At 38.4% G+C, this 23,169-nt stretch overlaps 1 protein-coding gene across 8 annotated transcripts in view; it reads right to left on the reverse strand.

Moving 5' to 3' along the window:
• Positions 1 to 9,180: 9,180 nt before the first annotated feature.
• YAP1 (Yes1 associated transcriptional regulator) overlaps positions 9,181 to 23,169 on the reverse strand; it is an 89,931-nt gene continuing 75,942 nt past the window's right edge. For all 8 annotated transcript variants that reach the window (XM_087757653.1, XM_087757655.1, XM_087757654.1 and 5 more), the window contains 3 exons: positions 19,251 to 19,381; positions 13,941 to 14,053; positions 9,181 to 13,312 (listed from right to left, as the gene is read on the reverse strand). In XM_087757653.1, the coding sequence (XP_087613779.1) occupies positions 13,074 to 13,312; positions 13,941 to 14,053; positions 19,251 to 19,381 (483 nt within the window). In that variant the 3' untranslated portion in view covers positions 9,181 to 13,073. The remainder of the gene's footprint in view (positions 13,313 to 13,940; positions 14,054 to 19,250; positions 19,382 to 23,169) is intronic.

A 23,169-nucleotide genomic window follows, 5' to 3' on the forward strand; every position in this document is an offset into this window, starting at 1 on the left:
TGATAATTGAGCTAAACACTGGGAATGGGATTTATACATATTTCTGACACCTGGCCATCACACCCTCCACTGAAGAATCACTGCAAAGGTAACGTAACGATTTTTTTGTAAATGATGTAGAGACTCCACACACCTACTGAATGGATGAATCAAGCAACTTACTTTTCAGCAAAAACATTTTAAGGTAGCTTTATGGGATTAGTAAAACTCATGGGAAATAACAGATGACTGACTGCTCTCATTGATGTAATTGTACTGGGCATGACTGCATGCTTGCTTACACCATTGCAACCATTTTTTTCAGTATTGAGACTGACTATAGATTTCTGTTTCCCTCATCTTGCTAGACAGAATAGCATTAACTAATAGCTTTATACTGAACAGCAAACACAGTTGAAGAACATCCCAGGGAGAATTTTCCAGGGACTGTACTACCTGTGATAATTCATTTCTACACCTGTGATTTGACTTAGTAGCATTTTGCTCCTGCTTTTCATAGGAAAAGCTACGCAGTATCTAACGCACCACAGAGTCAAAGTACCTATTGGTACAAAACAAGAGATGCCAGGCTTGGCAGGGCAGTTTTCTGGCGTGCCAGAGTTCTGTGGCAGATGCAAGCGTTGCCAAGCCTATAAAGGTGACACCGCTGGTGAGGTAGGCTCCAAGAGAAGGCACTCGAAATACCTCTGGAGAACAGCAGGCCAAGTGCACCTTGGCTCCCAAGGAAGCCTTTCTGGGCCAGGTTTTCACACTTCCGGGAAATATTTGGGTAGTCCTTAACCCTACTTTTTTGTGTGAATGCCTTTCAAGAATGACTTGCTAGCAAAGGGAAAAAAAAAAAACCTTGAAATTACTTGATAAAGCAAGTTATCTTCATAGTGGCAAATTAACTATACCCATTTCACAGGTGAGGCATGTGAAGGGAAGAGGTTTGCCAGAAGTCTGTGCTCTATTACAGTTGAGGGTTTCGCTTGTGATCCTGTGCGATACCCCTGCCCATCCACTCACGAGTGACTGCTTCACTAGTCAGAAGTATCCAATTCCTGGTTTCGCCGTTTGCCTTTCCACACAAAACAAACTAGAAAAGCTTGCTTGTATAAAATGACTATATTTTTAATCTCATCTTTTCCATATCAAGGAATCAAAAGAATCGGTGCATTTTGTAGGTCAGGCATCTTGATTGCTGGCATCAGGTGCAGGCTGGGTATCTCACAGTTAATAGCCTCAGAAAGACGGTGTGTTGTCTTTTGTGCAAGACCAAAGCGCACGTGTGCTAAGGAGTTCTCTGCTAACTGGACTCAAATACTACTTGAAGGGAACAAAGTGTTCCCATCCCTCTATCCAAAAATAGAAGAGGGAGAGACAATACTTCAGGCATTTGCCAAAATGATAAGGGAGACGAACAAAACCCACTCCTAGCTCCAAAGCTCTAGTTTAAGCTCACCAAAACACTGCTTCACCTACTCCAGTGCTGACGTTGCTGAACCCAAGCTCCCCAAAGTCCCTTCCCTTCAACGTGGGACAGAGAGAATTTATTTTAAAATAAAATCATTTGAGGGGAAAAAAAAAAAGCTAGCGATCTTCTGAAGGAAGTGACAAACTCTTTGATGGTATCACCTCAATTGGCATGCCCAGGCTTGAAACTCCACCTCTTGCATGTTGTTTGCTGTACGTTTAGTTCACTAAAGTACATCTTCAGGGAGGGGCTGTCTCCCAAAAGCCTCAAGATATATTGCTTCCTCTCTCCCTAATCAGCTGTGCAACAGGGTATATTTAGAAACAAAAGGCAGTGCAGCAGCGCTGGCAAATGGGTTTAGTGCACATTAAAACCTGTTTTGGAAAAGTCGGAACAGGTCGTGCATGTCTCCAGCTCAGGCAGAAACCAGTAGCCTCTGAGCAAAATAATAAATGACTTGCATACATTTAGCACCTTTCATCCTGAGAGCCTGAAGTATTTTACATAATAGGAGTTATTGCCTACCCACCCATGAAACAGGCACCTGTGGAAGGCAGGCTGCACGAGCCAGATGGGGCACAAGCGTTTTAAAGGGGCAAGTGAAGACTATCATCTCCTCCATCCAAACACGCAGGAGGAATTTAGGTGGGCACATGCATTAGCCAGGTTGGAATTGAACCAGGAAAACAGCACATGAAATAGTCCTTGCTTGGCAATAAGTACAGTGAATTATTTAATGACCCTGAGCCAAACACAGAGCATTTCATCTTAACTTACTGAAATTGCTCCAGAGTCCCAAACAGGTTTATATTTGAAAAATTCTCTTTCAAGTCTCATGAAACTTATTTATTCAAGGGCAGAATCACAAACAGCAGAAAGTCAACTGCAAGGAAGACCTTCCTCAGCAGGAAAAAAAGAAAAAAAGATACCGTAAAGAGAAAGTTTTGAGGTGAAGGGGGGCGGGAAATATGCCACTCCCTTAAGGGAAATATATACCAGTAAACAAATGATGTATAAGTCTGCAGGCCATCATTTTTACCACACTGCTCTGCACCCGAGAACGTGCAAAAGACTGTTCCATTAGAATAGACCACACACTACTTCTGCTGGATTTTTTCCCCTCTTACCCAGTTTGATGCTTTTGTTTTTGCCAGGACTGGTATCTGGGCTTAGCTTCAAGCTCATCAGTAGTTCCCTTAGAGTTTCAGCCAAAAATACATCTTTTCCACAAAGGCTGGATGATTTTCAGGATGATTTTACTTCTCCGCAGGAGGTTTTTCTCCTACTAAGTGGGATCTGTGCTCAGTCTATTGTATCTTGGCCACACTCAAACTCAACGAGCTGGGTTAATTCACAGACAAATTGAACACATGCAGTACATTTAGTTAGAAGACAGATAGCACTGAAGCGCCCTTTACCACAGTGGAAACATTTTGTCCAGTTTATTAAAGCAGTCGAGCTTAACTAAAGCATGTAAATAGTTTCAAATAGAAGAAAAGAGCAGGTACTAAAGGACTTCTGAAGCAGAGAAAGAACCAATGTTTGGCAACCAAAACCTGTGCAGCGTGGATAAGAGATTCTTAGTAGCAGCTGCTTTTTACTTGAAGATCATCTTTAACTACTTAATCAGCTTTTCTCTTGCTAAATGGCCCAACTACTGCAATCTTCCTCTCCCACGCTTTCCTCATCATCACTACTCTCCCCTGCACCATCTTCAGTCCATGTCTTTTGTCAAAGGCTGACCAGCACGCCCGCTGCTCGCTGATACGAACCAGCGTAGAATTGCTTTGTGTTTGGTGTATTTGCATTTGTGCATCTCGTGAGAGCATATGCGTCTTTATTACAGCAAAAAAATGACAGATAAATCAATTTCGTGATGTTCCCTTGAGTCACAAAAGCAATTTTATCTACTGAGCTACCAGGTCCTAACCTTCAATCACGTAGTTTACTATTTCTATCTGAGTGCATACTCAGGTATCTGTCTTTATTGGTTTGCCTCCATTTTTTCTCCAAACACTTCACTGTCTGATCTTGTCTTATAGCACACTTGGAGCCCGTCCAAATTTCGTGTGTGTATTCCTACATACAATTCACAAATATATGCAAATGTATTAATACATATAAATGCATAAAATGCAAACATTCCTGCTGAGGTCTGAGTATTTTAATAACACGGGAAGTATACCATACAGTTTGACAGATGACACAATGGAAAAAAGGAAAAAAAAAGCAAAGCCTAAGAGAGTGGCCACTGGAGTCAGTGCTAGCAGCAGTTAGTTACAGCACTCAGTTTGCCTATTATGGGATACAAAAATTTCCTCTTTGCTCCAGTAGCAGGCTAGATCCTGGGCAAGCACAATCCGCAGCCCAAAGGGCTGATTCAAAACCTAAGGTCAAAGACTTCTGACTTGAAAAGCACCCTGAATCAGCTTCAAATGCCTGGACATCAGCTTGTCATCTTATATTCCAGTGCTACTGTTCTACCAAAGAAATACCTAGCAACAAGAGTCGTGGCACAGAAATAGTTATATTCAAGTGTAGAATAAATCCACATGTTAATACATTTTTAAAACAGTCTAGGCCCACCCATGGAGGCAGCTTAAATCTTCAAAAACAAAAGAAACCCCAGTAACTGTCATGGGATCTTGGGGATGGGGAAGTAATCCAAAAACATCTTAATCTCTATTTAAAAAGAATAACTTAAGCAAGCAGCATAGTATGTGCTATGTGTCAGTGGAAGGGGGCACTCAGTTGTATCAGGCACCCATTAGGGATTTAATCCCTGCTTTGCTCCATAACGTAGCAGTTCTCTATCTCCTTATCTACACATGCACAGCTCTCTGTTGTGTATGCACAAATATGACTACGCAGTTACAGAACGTGCATACACTAAAATGCATAGCATGGATTATGCATTAAACTTGAAGGTAAACTTCAGTGTAGACAAATCTCATCTCAAGCCACCTGCCCTCCTGTCTCAGGTTAAAAGCAACGAATGCACTCTCACAGGATGGGAGTGACTGGCAACCCATCTTCTTTTACCCCACTTCTTTGGTTTGGGGGTTTTGTTTTGTTTTTTTGTTCAAAGTGCCTTTAAGTCCCCAAAAGCTAAACTAACTGACATATGGGCACTGTAACTACTTGAGACTGGTTTCTTGAGACGCAGCATAGCTGAATAACATGTACATTCACGTTCTCTCTCATTATTCATTTTGGTTTTGTGATTGAAATGCTCCTACATCACACCTAAAAACCTGAAGATTTAAAAATAAGCAACAACCGTACAGACTTTATAACTGGGATGGCACTTCTATTGTTTTTCTTTCCTTATGAGCCTAGGCCAAATATCATAATGCTCATGAGAACCTGATTTGTCTTTGGGCAGGAAACTGGTGTTTATATATAGTGCCTCTATATATAGATACACACACAAATGCATGCAGCATTACTCTATGCGTATATATATATAATGACGCAAGATTTTTCCCCCCCTCACACTCATAATTAATCAATATACTTTTACACCTAAAAGATTACTTTGGCTTCCCAGAAAGAAGACTGGATAAAGCTCAACAGGAAAGCTGAATCTGAAAAACAGCTAAAAACCTAGGGACTTAGGCGCAGAAGTTTTCAGAGAAGGAAGAACTGGTGCACATTCATCTGTCAGTGGTAACTGTGCGCTCTTGTCTTCCACCAAATACAAGGTAATTCCAGTTAAGTGGTGAGCAGCAGAGGAGGGCTAACTTGAATCACCTCACCCTTCCTACCGCGTGTCCACGTCAGTGAAAACTATCATTTGATATGCACTTAGATATTACCTTCCTGTAATGTATTTGTGGGTTTATGCTAGTAGAATCAGATGCATACCTTATATTACTTGCAAAATCTATATTCCTATGTGGTGATGCCACTCAGTAAAAGACCCTCAAAAGAGCACAGTTTGAGAATGAATTAATAGGAAGCATTTAAATACTGCTTTAGCCTCAAAGCATTTTGCAAAGATTAACATTTCAGTGCTCCCAGGACACAAGCAAAACCACGCCATGCAGCTTTCCTGGGAAATGGTAAAATGCCAAAAGGCTAAGCAGAAAGTCAGATGTGCCACTACAAGGTGGGAGTCCTCTTCATCCAGGGCAATGCGTCCCCAGCTAGAGTGTACCTGACTGCATTTTAAAAAACATCTTTATCCTTTTTTTCACTTGTCACCAATGCACTCACTTCAATAACACGGCCATCTGTTAGATGTTAGTGACATTAAAAATAAAATGCAAGCAAATGTGAAGCCAGTTGCCACAGAGACACGTCCACCAGATGTCTTCACTTCGTTAGAAGCAAGACATTTCTAAACGCAGCTGAGAAACTCTGGCCTCATGCAGCGGCAGGGGCCTGCTTCCTTCCCACTCTCACGCACCTCACCGGACTTCGCTATTTGATTTTCAAGGTGACGATAAAGGAAAATCCGCATGTCACAACAGTAAACTTCACTGGCGGAGATCCCAGTTGTAAGGACCCTGAGCCTTACTGCAGTCATGGATCTTCATGTAGAAACAGCTTATTTTCCAAGCCAGGGCTAGCATACGGATAAGAGGAACTCGGATACCGATACTACTGTTTGGCTGACAGGTTTTCTAGCATTCTTGCCACTAAGCTGCAAAGAGAAATTTCTATTTCTCAGTGATCTGTTGGCGCATATTACATTCAGATAATTCTCAGAAGAATCCGTAGCCATATAAAGATTACAAAATTTAATTCATCAAGTGCCTCAAAGGACTGAGTTAAACGCCTGTGGGTCAAACTCCTTGCTACTTGAATAAGAATGCAGGGAATGCTAAGAGGAATGATCTCCGTCTCTCTTGCTATTTTGAACTGGAACCAGGTACATGTTTCAGTGTCTAACAATAAACATGCTTTTAGGGAAAACTCTGGGGCATTTCTCATTGTAAGCTCAGCTTTCCCTGAACATTACTTCATGCTCAAAAGGCTATTTTAATCTTGCATTCGAGAAAGATCCTGAAGGGCTATTAACAGGAACGAAGACCTTTAAAAGGAGAGTCATGTCTTAAGTGAAAAACCAAAATTAAGAAATAAAGGAAGTCACACAGTTTTACATACTGGTGTATATAAATCTAAAAGCCAGGGCTGTAAAGCAGTTGTTGGAATCACCTGTGGGTGGGGATGGAGGCGGCGGCAGGTACAGGCTGCAGCAGCAGGGGAGCTTTGACAAGTCCAGTAGTCGTCACCATTTGCAGGCACTGAAGCTTTTCTCAGCAGCAGGCTGAACCGCTCCTGTACAGAAAGTGTAAGGCTGCCCAACAGGCTTTGCTTCTGCTAGCAACTTCTTAGACTAGACCTAAGTCCATCGCCCCTCACAGCCTGCAGGCTGAAGGCCACTGGTTTAGACCAGAAGGCCTCTCACAGTTACTGCCATTCCCTGTGAGATATCACCACCTAAATCATGCAGTTTCTTAGAAGCGTGGGTCTGGGATTTTGTCCTACATCCACACAACCAGTATCTTGTTTTAACTGTGGACTTTGAAAGCCCAGAATTACAGCCGGACCTCTCGGAGGCCTCTGGGTCACACTCTTCAACAGCACATGATGGGTATGAACGGATTGTATCGCTTGGCGAAGTCTAAAAAGGGTCAGTCATCAGTCAAGAGAGCCGAAACAATTGTATTTGCATGCCTAACAAGGAAACTATGAGTGAAAGACTGAATAAAACTGTCAGCTTTAAAAAAAAAAAAATCAGTTAGCATCCAGTTGAAGTGCTGGTTAGGAGTCCTCCAGCAGGCACGGTGGCACTGGTGTGGGGAGGACTCCGTGCCCCTGCTATGACAACCAGCCACAGCAATCAAAGTAATGAAATAGGAAAGCTGAACTTTTCCAGTCTCTGGGAAGTCAAACCAGAACAGGAATCCACCATCCTTCAGAAAAACTGTGCTTGCCAATAGCCCTCCTGTAGCAGGGGCTGGGCAGCATCTTTGGAGCCAGACTGTAGTTTCTGCATTGCTTTACAGACTGCAAACAGGATGATGGCTGAATTCTGGAGAGGAGGAACTGCCCTCCTTTGGGGATGAAGAGCACCTAGCGCTACCATCCCAGTCGTTAGGCAAGCAAAACTTGCATGTGGTAAATACGATAAATAATTTAAAAAACACTGGAGTAGCTCAAAAATAACATATAAGGCAGAAGGAGAAAGGGCACTTCAGGTGACATCTAACATACCATTTTTATGGAGCTCTCTTTTGTTGCTGCATATCATTGAAGAAAAAGCCTCTTGGGCCGCTCTTGACTCCCCCCCCCCCCCCTTTTTAAAATCATTTGCTAAGACAGGAAAACCCAATAAAATTGCTTTGCTTGTCATGTTCTAATACAAGCCACTTTAATATTAAAAATACTATAATCAGAGTGACCAACTTCATTCCCATATAGAGAAAATAATACCTGTCAATAACAGCCTACATCTGTAACATTCACTGTTATGACCTCTGCATTAAAGAGAGGCGTATGTCAGGAAGAATATCATGAGTTTTCCACAAAAACCATTGGGCAGCTTTGTCAGATATATTGGTATTTATACATTTCTCATTCAACATGCCTCCTCCATTTTTTTTTTTTCTTTAGAGAAAAACATACTGCCTTTTTTGTTTAAGAGACTTTAAGTACTGGGTATGGTAGTTGGTACAATGCTCTACCCAATGTTGTAAAGACAGTTTGGTTCTTCGGTTCATCTTGGTTCTACCCTTTCACGTAAGCCAAGATTTGCCATGCTGTACAGATGTCTTCCTGCTTTGATGACATCCAAATTTAGAGGGTGCGGATAAGTATTGTTAGCAATAATATGTGGCGACGACAAGGGGCAAGAAGCACACCTTTACTCTTCAACAGGAACATATAAACTATAGGTGCTGATGCTGTAAAATAAAATTGATGGCCCCACTTTATCTCTGAAAGAACCTCCAGAACAGGAGGTGCTAGACAGATCGTAGCCCGATCTCAAATAATTATTTCCTTAATGATCCTAGGTGAAAAATGCTTTTTTTGCTGATAACTTGCACATTAGCATAGGGAAGACTCAAAGCTTCCTTGGAAGCATACTATTTCTGGCTTACTGAAACCAATACTTTTTATTTTTAACTAAGTGTTGAAAATATTTCAAAAAGAATTGCCAAGCGAGCCCGGAACACCTGGAGCAGATATCCTGCTTTGCTGTAACACAGTCTATTTAGGGCTGCCTCAGAAGGTCACTCATACTTCAACTACTGTAATATGTCACCACCTTATAAATGGGAGAGAGTGATATCAGCAAATAAAATTGGCGCCTTCTCATGCCCTGGCACTGGCTCTCTACTCCCAGGTGCAAGGTGTGATGTTAGGTTTAAATTTAAAGGATCCGAGTGACTAAACCAAGCTATGAACTGATGAGTAAAAGACAAACTGACAGAAGCACTGAGCCCAGGACCTTCAAATAAGACACAACTGCACTGAATTTCACCGGGTTGAGGCATTTCAGTGCTGAACAGTAGTAACTCTGGAACTGCTAAAATGCAAACAGTGCATGACTTCAGCCATCACAAATTGCATTACATTAAAAAAATACCTTTCAGAATTTCTGTTTTACAGAAGGTCAAAATTAATGAATCCTGTCAAGATTTTTTTAAACTAAAATCTTCAGACACTTTCAAGGTATGCCATTACGTATTTCACAATTCATAAGTCAAAACTTGGAAATGAAAATAGTGTGTCTTTATTGATAGTCTGCCACAAATTATTGTATAAACTTAGAGTTAGCAAAAAATGTATTGCTACATGGGAAGATCCTGAACGTTGCAAGCATATCTGCAAAAAGTGGATGCTTTCTTACAGTAGATAAGAGATGTTCTGTTACCAGCTCTCACTATATAGTGCCATATGCAATTAAAGTATGGTTTTACACAAATTGTATGAGGCTCAGTAGAGTCACTGTCTCTTCATTATTGCAAACACACAGAGATGTACACGTTAATGTTAAGCCTTCACTGACTTCAGTGGGACTCTTCTGTCTCTTAGGTTAGCTTGGACACAATGTTTGCAGGACTGGAGTTTATGACTACAAAAGCTGTGACAAGGGGGATGAGAACAGACACAATACAATAGGAATTCCAACAATTCAACGCATCCCTCTTACTGAAGGAAATCAGTATCTTTACATACTATTGAATGTTAAAAACAAACAAAGATGTTTAAGCACAAAGTATATATTTATACCAAATAAAACAACTGAAAAAGTATTACATAAAGAAAAATAATGTAACAGAACATACTTAGGTACCTAACTTACAGTCATGCTCGTATCTAAAAGTAACATTGGTAACTAATATATATAATTTTTGACAAGGGTGCATTTAAGAGTTCTCTAACATACAACATTCTACATGTGGAGAGTATTTTTTCCAAGATACAGAAAACAAATTATTTTACACAGGCACACCTGTTAATTTGTATAAAAAAAACATGCTTGTAAGTGAAAAGGTCACTTTAGTACTAATTTACCACATGTGTGAAAGCTATGTAGTGTTAATCATGTTGAAATCGTCTCTTCTCCTTTTGCATTGGTGAGCGCCAACACTGAATGGTACAGTATTTGATCCATATGGTTTACTGACACTGCAACCTGTTTCCAAGCAGTAGCCCTGCCCAGGTGTTGAACAGCACAGTACTGTACAGCCCCATCTGTCTGCATGTAGTGTATTTATAACTAAAAGCTATTACAATTATTACAATGATTTCTGTTTCAATATATACATCAGTATAAAATACTACCCAAAACACTTTCGCATTTCAAACAATTTTAACCACTTCATCAAACAATGCATTTGCAGAATTAAAAAAAAAAATCCAAATTAATGTTGATTGCCAACAGTACAGCATCTCTATGGTATGTTTCCTAATAAATGAGAGAACGGAAATGTATTAAAATCAATTAAAATAAGTATCACAAAACAGAATTAATGTTAGAGCAGTTCAAGGATTCCCAGTTTGTCAGTATCTACCCTAAGCAGTGCTACCCAAATACAGTATAAGCCATTTAGTGTTTCTACAATGAGACGAAAACATTCAAATATTAAAGCTGTGAGAAACACACAAAAGCAAGGAAAGAAAATTTGTTCTGTACTCATCCCTGGTGTACCAAGGTACAGCATGTCAGGAGTTTGCACTCAGTGCATCGTATGTGCTATTATACCCGGATACAACCGTGGAAGACAACTGAAATGGAATCAACGCTGAATCTCCTTGCTGTTGTGGTTTTATGTCAGACCATTCAAGTTATAACAACTTAGTGTCTTTTTCCTGAAGGGAAGAAGAGAGAAGAATTCATAATGACATTGTAAAAATGCGACTAAAATCCCTATCTTGGACACAATATACTGCTTTAGGAGCTACTGTGTCATTGCACAATATAAGTGGCCTATTAATCGTTGAATTATTGGTGTAGCAGAATATACTTGTCATTGTGGATGTGTTTTGAAAATTGGTATTTTAAAACCTGCCTGTATTCCATAACAAGCCACAAACAATTTTGTGTATTTCAAACACTAATATCCTTCAAGTACTAAATGTACATTTATAGTGGCAAATTTCAAATCTCTGCCTCTGCTGCTTCAGTTTTTAAAATGAGACTTGGTTCAGAGTTTTCATTCTTTATATTATCCTAAACCAGAACTATTTCTGAAGCATAAAAAAATCCAAATGATAATAATGTGGGTTTTTTTTTTGTTGTTTTGTTTTGCTGATTCATTCCTAACTTGAAAAATAATCGGTCTTTAAAAAAAAAAAAAAAAACAAAACAAAATAACCCAAAAAATCTCTCCCCAGGAGAAGTCCCTGCTAGCTGAGATTTTTTCCAAAACCAAGTTTCATGCTTACAGTATCTTTGCAGTCATGTTATACACCCTTGAAAAATAAAGGCTCATGTTGAGAATGGTGACAGGCCCTTAATTATAGAGGTGTTAACTGGTGACACTATTTTTAATCAGAAAAAAACAAAAGCCCCACAAAACCTCATAGCTTATACTGAAAGTTTGATTCATGCTCATTTTGTTCATTTAAAAATACTCTTTGGAAACTGTGTCAACTCCTGCAGACAACTTAGTGATACATCTTTTCCTGTTAAAATAAAGATAATTCATATTCACCTCTACCCCATGCTAAGCTCTACTACTAATATACACTTCATTACTTGCTCATGTCACCATCTAACACATATCTTTACATTCTTCTACATATAGTGTCCAGGGCTTATTTTTCACCAAACAGAATTTGATAACTATTACACTTAGGAGTTTTTCTTGAGGATTTTTTTTTTTTGGTGTTCTAGCCTTTTCATTGCAACTTAAGAGTGATATTAATAGTTCAGACTTTTTCCATGCTAACTTAAGAGAAACTTTTCATAAAGTTTCTTCCCATTAAGGATTTTAAAATCTAAACTTGCTTAGATATCAAAACTGAAAACCAGAAGAGAGATTAGAGGCACCTGTCATTTTAAAATGGTTTCTGCTACTTTAAAATGCATTTAAAACTTGTACATACGACACTTAGGATTCTAACTTTTACATTGCTGCAATCAGATTCTAATTCAAAATCTTGCAAATAAACATGAAAAATAAGCCACTGGTCATGAATTCTAACGATTACATTCAAAGCTAGCCTTTAAAAAAATTAAAAAAGTTACAGGCAAAACATACTGGTTTATGTACTCACTAGCTTATCAGGCTACAATAGGCATGTTTTAAGTATAAAAAAGCAGACAATTCAGATTTAAATAAGACTATGTGAAATCAGAAAAAACCCTTAGATTTCACTATTTTTTAAAAAAAGAACACCTATAATTACTTCCCATCCTACAGCTACAGTTAAACCAACTAACAAAAATAATCAAACTATTTTTGACAAACAAAAGTTAGGCTAGAATATGTGGCAACAATCAAAGTTCATATATGTTTCTATGTAAAATGACTCATGATTTACTATAACATAAAATATGAACAAGAGCACTTTGTGACTAATGAAAGAGCTACTAGTAGAAACACTTAATGCCAAACAGTCTTCAGCCCTCCTTTAAGTCATATCTCCAAATCAGTATTGACTTCTTTTGACCAGATACATCATTTTTGGCTTGTCACCCCAGTATGTCATGTTTTACCACTTGCCACAGGCAGCAGGAGACAACTAGCTGAGCAAACTACAAGCAGTGACATGCAGAAATTAACTCTCAAATCTGAGTACTTAGATAAAATGATATGCAAGCACACACTAGGACAAAAGGAATGGCATTCGTCATCCAAACAGGCTCATCATCCCTCCCCACCCCCCTTGAACAGTAGTTGCAACAGCAATAGAAAAAGATCAAGAAGATGTCTGTTCTTCAGAGTCAACTGTGGAAAAAAGTCAGCAATATATAACAGCAGCGATGGACAAGGAAGAGCAAAACGAAAGAATCTTGTTAAATATTTGTTCATTTACTTTTTCTGAACACAAGCCAAAAGTGTGCCACACTGGCTTGTTCTGCACTTCGGATACAGATGTCCTATTCTCCTTAGATCCTTCACAGATTTAGAATTCAGTCTCCCTGAGGCCCCTATAACCAAGTAAGAAAACTCTCTTTATCTAGCTTGGTGGCTGCCAAGACAGATTCCATGTCATTAAGGATGTCAGAGCTCAAAGCCTCTTGCAGACTTGGCATCAGTTCTTCTCCTTCTATATTCATCCCATCTCCTTCCAGTGTCCCAAGGTCCACATTTGTCCCTGGAATGGCTTCAAGGTAGTCTGGGAAACGGTTCTGATGGGATGGTATGTTACTTTGGCTGATACTGTCACCTAGTTATAACACAAAGCAAGATGGATATTAAATATACTGGAAGTACCAAACCCACAATTTATCAGGACAACTGGTTAAAGGTTAATCCTGTATCTCTTGCATCACACAAGCAACATGATTCATAGAAATCCATCACAAAAACCAAAGGTGACTTGACTGCATGCAGAGGTACAAAGAACATGCCTTTGTTTCAACCTTTTCACCTATTGACCCAAATCCCTACAGATCTTTGATGTCATTTAGCATGTTTTAATTTTTATGCTTAAAGGAAAAAGACAAGACTGAGTCGAATATTGTTTGGAGCTGTATTAGCACCACTGGATGAGGTACTATTCTTAGCTCTGAACAATATTACTGAAAAAAGCAAATGGACACTCAAATTCCATATAACAACAGGAGTGACACTATTTATGAGCAATCCCCCATCCTCCCAACAGAGCTGATTACATGTATGCTTTTCACAAATCTAACCATAATATTTCTGTTATAGAAATAGAAGAAAGCGTAACAGTGCCAGAAGTATCACAGCTTCTCAGAGTTGCTTGTTTTCATTGCAAAGGGGCTAAGCATTTGATGGACACAAGTATATTTGGAAAATATGCACGAAGGATGTACACAAAAACAAACCTGTATCCATCTCATCAACACTGTTCAGGAAGTCATCGGGGGTTCTGGGTACACTATAACTGCTCATGCTAAGTCCACTATCTGTGCTTTCATCTCTGGAGTGATACGTTCCACTGTAACAGAAAAAAGGGAGCAAAAAATGAGGGTAGAGTACTGAAGAAATTCAAATAAATGCTTCTTTCTGAACCAGTTCAAGGGCTCTGAAAACATTGCTGTCATGAGAAATGCTCTATTCTAATCAAAACCTGAAGCCTTTGTGAGACACCTATTTTGTGCAGACCTTTTCCAATTAAAACCACATTATTTAGATTCAATTTAACTTGATGAGAGCATACTTAAGCAGCTTTAAAAAACTTCCTACCTGTGTTCTGCATAGTTTAAAACTTTTCACACCCACCCACAGCTAAAAACCATTAGAAGCATATCACAGATAGTCCCTAATAATAATAATAATAATAATAATAATAATAATAATAATAATAATAATAAAATTAATAATATTATTGTTAATAATAATAATAGCGTACCCTTTCACACTTCTATAAGGATAAAAAAAATATTTCTCATTACTAATGTCCCCTTGTTTAATCAACCACTGAAGTGTATTTTTAGGTCACTACTGTTATAAATAGGAGCTATAGTTGGAAGTCCTTTAGCGATTCTTCAATTGCTTCCCGCTGTTGCATTATGACTAGCTCAGTCATACATGTCATGGCGAGGGAGTGCACTAATATAAATCAAATACTGGTACAGAAGCCATCTTGTAAACAAACCCTGTTCAGAACCATCTCGTTGACAGAACAGTTAACAAAGCAGTGATGGCATGGGGCCTTACGTGCATTTGCTTTCTTACTGCCAGTGGAGCGAGCAAGACCAAGAAAGCGGCAGTGGGAAATTTGGGATTGGGGTGGGGAGGAGGTAGGTCAGTGTACTAAGTAGCAAGGTTTTCATAGCAGGGGGTTGCAAGGGTGACATCTGTGAGAAGACACCAGGAGCTGACCCCATGTCAGACACAGCTGGTTCCAGCTAGCTCCAAAATGGTCTTGTTGCTGCTCAAAGCTGAACCTGTCAGTGACGGTGGTGGTACCTCTGTGATAATGTATTTAAGAAAGGGTAAAAAAACCCCACTGTGCAGCAGCTGGGAGAGAGGAGTGAGAAAATGTGAAACCGCCCTGCAGACACCAAGGTCAGGGAAGGAGGGGGAGGAGGGTGCCAGAGCAGAGATTCCCCTGCAGCCCATGGAGAAGACCATGGTGAGGCAGGCTGTCCCCCTGCAGCCCACAGAGGACCACGGTGGAGCAGATCTCCACCTGCAGCCTGTGGAGGACCCACGCTGCAGCAGGTGGATGTGCCCTGAAGGAAGCTGCAGCCTATGGAGAGTCCATGCAGGAGCAGGCTCCTGGCAGGAGCTGTGACCCATGGAGAGGAACCCAAGCAGGAGCAGGTTTTCCGGCAGGAACTGTGGCCTGCATATGCAGCTGTAGAAATATACCATTATCTGCCTCCTCCTGCATCTCCTAATAGCCAAGCTTCACAAAATATTTTCAAAAATCTCAGTTTCTTCAGGTTCTGGTAGCATTCACTGAGAATCCCTACTGATGTTCAAGCTTGAATACTAAATGAAGACCAACTTGACTTACTATTCAAATCAGCATTTGAGGACATACTGATCCTTCTCATAATGTGCTCATGAAGTATATAATGTATGCCTTTTTGTCCAGTATGAAGAACCAAACAGATGATGGTTGAACAGCTAGTCAACACTGGATGCAAGTAGAATGCCATCAGCCATGAATATATATATATATATATATATATATATATATTAGATTTCATGAAGACATCTTTGCCATACAAGAAAGAAACATAACATTTCTTTCTAGTTAAATCATAAATATTTCCTTTTTTTAGATTGATCTAAAAATAGTATCACCACACATATGATAACAATCCTAATAATTAAGCTATTTAAAACTTCTGTGAAAAAAATACTGGTTTACTTTGTGGGACAAAATACTAAAACCAGAACTAAGACTACGCTGAACTAAATCACTCTAGTTGAGAAGGCTTTTTGGCCGCTGCTCTCACACTTGGAATGTCCAGCCCTTCTCTTCAAATCACTCCTTAATACACATTTCCTCTTTCTTCAACAAGGATTTCTTCATTTAGTAGTCACACCACCCAAAATTACTCCATGCAACTAAATTGCATTACCCAAAATAGAGTGGATGCTTCTTCAACAAATACTTGTTAAAATATGTGTATACAAAAGAAGAAATCCCAATTTAGGAGTTAAACAGAGAACTACCGTCACTACCAATATAAATGTAATAGGCAAAAATATATAAACAGAGTGGCAAACCAAAAGGTGAAATTATCTAATAAAGTCTGCGTTGTTGGATGTCCCATTTAAAAACTAAAATATACCACAATGACAGTAAGCACTGAAGACAGCAGGCAGAAGATTGACCATGTAAATGAAAACACTACTGTACATTTTCTCATATTGCTCCAACGTAGCAATTATTTTCTGAGATTTTTTGGATGTTGTGATTATGTAAGGCAGTGGAAAATATTCAACTACGTAGACTATGGATATCCAACTTTGGTACCTAAAGTTAGGAGGACTGTCTCACCAGGAACTTTATATATACCCTATAAAGACAGAAAGAAGCATTTCTGGCAGTCTGAACTTTAACATAAGGGACATCACGGAGATCTTTAGGGCAAAACTATTGGACTGCTGTATCTAATTCAGAGATAGTAATGCATACCCAGAAATGTCCTTTTTTTAAAATCCCTTTCCCTTACCCATATGCCAGAATTAAAGCGTGGCGATGTACATAAAGTTATCTAGAAGGGGACAATGCTCAGACCAAAATGCAAATTAAGATATTCTGAACTCAAGTCAGGTACAGATTTTCAGTATTTTGTGTGGGGTAAGGGTTACAAAAAAAGCCAGTTACACATATTTGCAACTAGGCAAGTAGTATCTTTTTGTACTTTACAGCAAATAAATCAACCTGCCAAAAATTTAAAAACAACACAAATTTGCCTTTTCTAGTTTTTTTCCTGTTTCTAATCAAAGGTAAAGATCCATCAGTTTATATTTCATGTGTGTAGACACACAATGGATAAACTGCATTAGTCCACTGCCATGGCCATTTGAAACCTAAAGATGCGTTTCTTTCAGGTCAGAAAACAGGTTTTGAAGATGTGAGGATGCTACATCATTTAAGAACGAATTTCAAAAAATACCTGGGCTCAACGTATGATGGCAACAGCCTTCCAGAAATCCAAGCTAGTATGTTACTATAACACATCAAGGCCATCATCTAGCTACAGAGGCTTCTCACAGGAAAGCAGGTCAGTTTTAAGATTTCTTGTTCTTCTTATGCCTTGGGACAGGATGAGCACAGTTAAGGCACACACCAGATTCCAGGATGAATGTTCCATGGAGGACAATCCATCCCAAAAAAATGATGTTTTCTAATCTGATTTGTCTGTGTAGGAGAGAAGGCTTCCTGAAGGGCTTAACCAAAACTTGGAAATACCACTTACTTCCTTAGGGAGTTTAACAACACAACACCACTACTTTCTTCTCCACATGCAAGGCTTTTTTTTTTTTTTTTTAACTTGGTTTTCTCCAATATATACACAGCACTCTGTACCTTGAGACAGAAACTCTTCTCCCACTCTCACAGTAGCGCACACAACACTAACACAAACAATACTTCATGCAGTAGGAGAAAAACCTTGAGAGCAACAGATGTTATTTACATAACCTAAGCTATATGAACGACAACAGATTCCACTGGCAAGATGGAGAGTATGTTCTTGCACTATCTCCACTGAACTTTACTAATTTTGAGAATGAGAGTGAGGATAGAGTACATGAAATGACGGAGAAGTCTCCTGGAAAAGGCAGAAAATGAAACAAACGTAAGCTAAGCTGATGGAATATCAATAACTGGGAAAGTTACATACAATGACGGTACATCTTTAGGGATGAAGAACCTAAATGTGAGATATCAGCAACATTAAGTTATTTAAATACGGGAAGGGATTTATAACTGCAGCAAAAGTTTACAAAGGTTTTAACAGTTTTCAGTATCTAAAATTACAGCAGGTATTTAAGCTTGCCCTATTCCAAAATCATGCCAGTTCTAACATGAAGTGGACTTCTTACCTTACAAGTACGTTTGAAACTGTATTGGTGGCAAAAACCATGGAAGTTAAGACTTACATTGAAAGAATAAAGATTAATTTTATGGGGTTTTCCATGAGTATAACAATGTGCCACTAAAAAGAAGGATGAGCATGTTGTTATACTTCATGAGCACTTACAGTCAGCATCCTAAAGTTAGACTAACATTTCAAGGTAATGCAGCAAAGTAGCGATGAACTCTGACAGAATACATAATTTTTCTTTTACGGTAGGGGATACTGAGTTGATATCAGTTTAGAATGCTGGCAAAATATAGTCCAAAAGAACTAAAAAATTAACTACTCCAACTTAAGATCAACTACTTGATACTGCTGAAATGTTAGATGTTTACACCATTAATTAAAAGTTTACGTGGCTTGGAGATTTGATTGTTTTACCATTTTCATCTTTTCTTTCTGGTGTGCTAAGCAAAAAATACAGATATGACTTATCTCAAGCTGCAGCAGTTGCTCTAAAGTTGTAAGGGTTAGTATGAAGCATTTGCAAGCTGTAATTAGAATAGTATTTCCAACAAAACAAATATTCCAAATCAGAGGAATCAAGAAGTTATATGAAAAAGACTAGTCTATACTGTAAAATTCTAAATTTTGCATTAAAAGACCCATTTCAAAATAATATAGAATTTAAAATGAAACATGCCACTATTTGCAGACCTAACATTAGCACAGTAAAAATACTGCTAAATTACATACCTGAAGTGAAGGGGAGGGGTGAATAGAGAAACCTTAAAATGAACCTCAAGGTGTAGTCCTAAATGTGCCTCACAGTTCATTTGATCTCATAGCAAGCTATTCACAAATTCCTCTGAGTCAGTAATTTGAAATGACTGTTAGTCAACAGATTATGCAGCAGCAAACATGTTATGACTTTGAATAAAAAACCTTCCTACAAGTCTGAACAGACTACTTCCTCCCACAGGAGACAGCTTTTAATCCTCAACTTTTACTAGACTTGCCATTTAAGGAAAGATTCATTTACAGCTGTGGCTTTTGGCACAGACAGATGTTCAAAATAAACTATTACATGTACCAAACAGAATTTTAAATCAGTTTTTTTCCCCGCTAGTAGCTATTCCTACAAACCTGTTAAGAAAAGGATCAGAACTATTTGTAGTCATTGTTCTCAGTTCCTGAGACATTCCAGGAGATGACACGGGATTTTGAGATCCACCGTCTTGTTCCATTGTTGGAAGCTGGCTACGGAGAGCCAATTCCTAGAACAGGGGGAGGGGGAGAAAGAGAGATCATGTTAGGCATTTGAATGCACTGTTCAGATACATAAACACATTACTTTACAGGTAATTGGTGCTTTTACTGTTCTCAGTTACAAGATTTAAATTAAGTTTCTGAAGACAAAGGAAGAATTTTTACTGGCTTCAATGATAATGAAAGTTCCACCAGTCAAGCCCAGTAGTACAAAGACGTCACTGTAAATATATTTATGGATATAAAAATCTGTATGTTTACATAAATCTTTTCTATTCACTTCAGTATCCTTTTGCTAAGTCTATTCTTAAGATCAAAAGAATATTTGTTAATACTATCTGACTCTTAAGATGCATCTGTCTAGCTCTGCTGACTAGCACCTTTTCCCCCTATTTCTTTTAAGTTCTGATTTAGTCCCTGGTTTCCTTTTTACCTTGCTTATTTCATTCAGCGAAGTTTGAAGTCCTTCCCTGCAAGTTCCCATTCACTCCTCCTGTTTGAGGTGCGCGTTTTGAAATTTCTGATTGATAAAATCAGTGATTTGTTCCATACCTAAATCTTAAAGCTCTTCAAATCCCTAGCAATTTCTTAGTAAAACTAAGACACTGCACTTCTGAGGTTACGAACCTAGATTACATATATAATTTTTACGCATCTGACTGTGCACCAACTTGAATCAATCCATCCATAAAGCTTGTCATTATTATTTAATTAAAATAAGTTTTAACATAAAATACACAAAATTAAAGGTGGGTAGAGATAAGCAGCATTTTATGTAATTTCCAGTGGGGCCCCCCCCTCCCTTTTTAAACAGGCGATCCATGAGTTACACATGTGAAAAATACCATAATTTTCTTCAAGCACTTCTAAAACATCACCAATGGTTCACCAAGTCTGTGCTTTGTTAATGCAGAGACTGGTAAAGAAATCTATTGACTATCTTGTCAGCGTTATTAGTAGTGTGTGATTTCCAGGCTGTTCCTGGGAAGCTAATTTCAGGCAAAGCCAGTCTTGTCAGTCTTGACACTACTCAGTATTTCTCACTTGTAAAATGAGAGGTCTTCATCCATTCTCAATTATGAGCCTAAGGACTGTTGTAGACTTTTAACATTTAAAAATAATCTTTCTCCAATTCTTCTTCAAAGTGATTTCTTTAAAAAAAGTCTAAGGTTATTTTATTTTCCAGCAGATTGTGCCAAATATGGAATGTTTCCCTACCACCAGGTTTTTCTCCTTTTCTAATCTGCATATGCTTCACTCCCATTCCTGTGGATTATTATTATACATATTCCTTTAATACCAAAATTTCATGTCTTGTACCAGAAGGTTTTCTCACTCCAGTTGATTAGACCTTTGCAGAAAGTGTACAAACATACCATTGTTTTGTGTGTTCATCACACCCAATTGCCTGCTCCAAGTAAATGCAGTCCTCTGCTCACCACCACTTACTTGGCCACTGTTCTAATAAATAGTATTAATACTCCTTCTCATTTTCAGATGGTAGGCACCTTTTAATAATTTCTGTAGGCTTATCCATATGATTTTCATTTGCTTATGTAATAAAACCAAGTGCAAAGACTATATAATGAGTTCTTACATCACCGTCTTTATGCCCTTCCTCTGGAGATCACAATTCTTCCAAATGTCGCCTAAGCCTTCCCTTCTCTGAGAAACTGCCTTCATGTGAGGTAGCTACTTTTAACTAATTCTATCTTGCTATATGCCCAATAAAAAAGGAGGAAGGGAAAATAAATTAAAAAGAAAAAAAAAAAATCACTTGATTTCACACCACTGCTTCTGGAATCTTTTCAGCCTTGGGTTCATACCTGGAATACAGCACACCTTCCTTCCCCGCTCTGATAGCAGAGCTGCCAATCAATGAGTGCTCTGCTCTTACGTAGCTACAACTACCTGGCTGTGGCCAGAATACTCTGTCCTTTTTCCCTTCCCTCTTGCTTTGATCTGTGTGTTGCATTTTTATTTCCTTGGGCTGCAGTCCCCAACTAGGATGAAGAGGAGGGGCCAAAAGCGCCAGCAGCCTGAGGAAGAAGCTTCATCACATACCAGTGCCTCAAAGAGTGATGACAAAGTGAAACCAACAGGGAAGCATTTCTGTATACAAAGTGCTAAAGTGACGTATCTCATTGTGTGGTAGGCCTGGTCTTTCCAATCAGCACTGCCTCGTGATGCAATAGTAATTTTAAAAAAAAAAAAGGAAAAAGAAAAAAGAAAAAGAGAGAGGGGGGCAGGGGGGAGACAGAGAGAGAGAAAGAGAGAAAGAGAGAAGGGGAATCCATACAGGTCCCCCTCTTCAAGAGCCACTGACACCAGAAAAGAAAAAAACCTCTTCTGTACCTTAAGAAAAAAAAGTCAGTACAAAGGAATAAGCAATTTGGAAAAATGGGAAAGTTACCTTTGTATTTTCTATATCCTTAGAGGTTAGGTGAGATTGATGTTTCATCAATAGCATGAACTTAAATAGTATGGTAAAAATAAACGTAGCTCAGATACTAGCCAGATAAAAAAAGAAAAATCACATTTTACTGAAGGCCCGCTAAAGAGAGATGTATAAATCATGACAAAGAATTGTATTTTGCCTATTCTTTGGCATGTACAGTGTAGTGAAGTAAGTTTTTTTTTATATTAGTACTGCTTTTATCCTTGTTTCAGCAACAACAGTGGTAAAAGTGCAAAACTACAACTATTTTTAACTATAAGTAGCATTAATGCTACTTATTCAGGAGGCAGAACTACAGCACTTCCTCCTAGGAAGAATTTTATTCCATTACTCATTCAAGTAATAAATTTATGTCAATCTGGGAGTCTAAAAGAGAAAGGAATTGCCAAAAAAGACGAGCTATTCAGAAACAAATACAGAGAAATTTTTAATCATTCTGTAAGATAAGCAAAGTTTTCTACAAACCCTAAAGAATGTATTAAGACTATTTTTCCTAAAAGGTGCACGTAATGGAAGCTAAAGTTGTGTTGCTTGAAGAATGATCCTTTTATTTCTTCTTCCTTATAAAACTGATTTTCAAAAGTTATGTTTCCTATACTTAAAAAAATGTATGGGAGTGTACGAGCCTCTCCCAGCTCCAGAGAGAGCTATGTGAACTCTAAGCTTTTAGTTCATGCTTTAAAATATATCCTTTATTAGAAGTATTTAAAGTCTGGAGGCAAAAATAAAACCATGACAAAATCCTGGCTTAGATTTCTATAACTTGATCTCATCCTATTTTTGTAAGTATGTCAAACTTTAAGTACCTCTGGGAAAATAAAAGCTTAGCATTCCTGTTGTTAACACAAAAGCCGAATTTTGGTTATTGCATAAAAGACCAAAATGATCTGCCATCTCCTTAAGCAAAGTAGTTTTAAAAATAAGGTCAGCATTGTGTAATTTATCTGGCTGACCTTATCCTTTTTTTTTTTTTTTTTTTTTTTAACAACTGAATTTTTTACATGAAGTTCCAGGTCATTCACACCATGTCCTAATTAACTTTATAAAATCACTCTTTTCAGAGCATTTTTATCTTCATCACGCTTTTGAGTAAAGGTAAAAGACTCCCTTGTGCAACTCACGTATCATATTCTTACTGTATTAAACATAAGATATGCTACTCGGATTGATATATAATTGGTGTTTTTTAGTAAATTTACTTTAAAAGGACCAATTGTAACATTTCTGTCCCCAAATACCGCTCAACTATCAAACAATCTACAGGCTTCAATGGGACGGGAGAGAAGTGTTAGAGGAAAGAGGAGACCATGACACTTACGGGCAGACTTTCAGCACCAG

Source organism: Nipponia nippon, unplaced genomic scaffold (genome assembly GCF_047370975.1).
Source record: "Nipponia nippon isolate SJK-2023a ecotype South Korea unplaced genomic scaffold, ASM4737097v1 scaffold_2, whole genome shotgun sequence".
Classification (NCBI taxonomy): Eukaryota; Metazoa; Chordata; class Aves; order Pelecaniformes; family Threskiornithidae; genus Nipponia; species Nipponia nippon.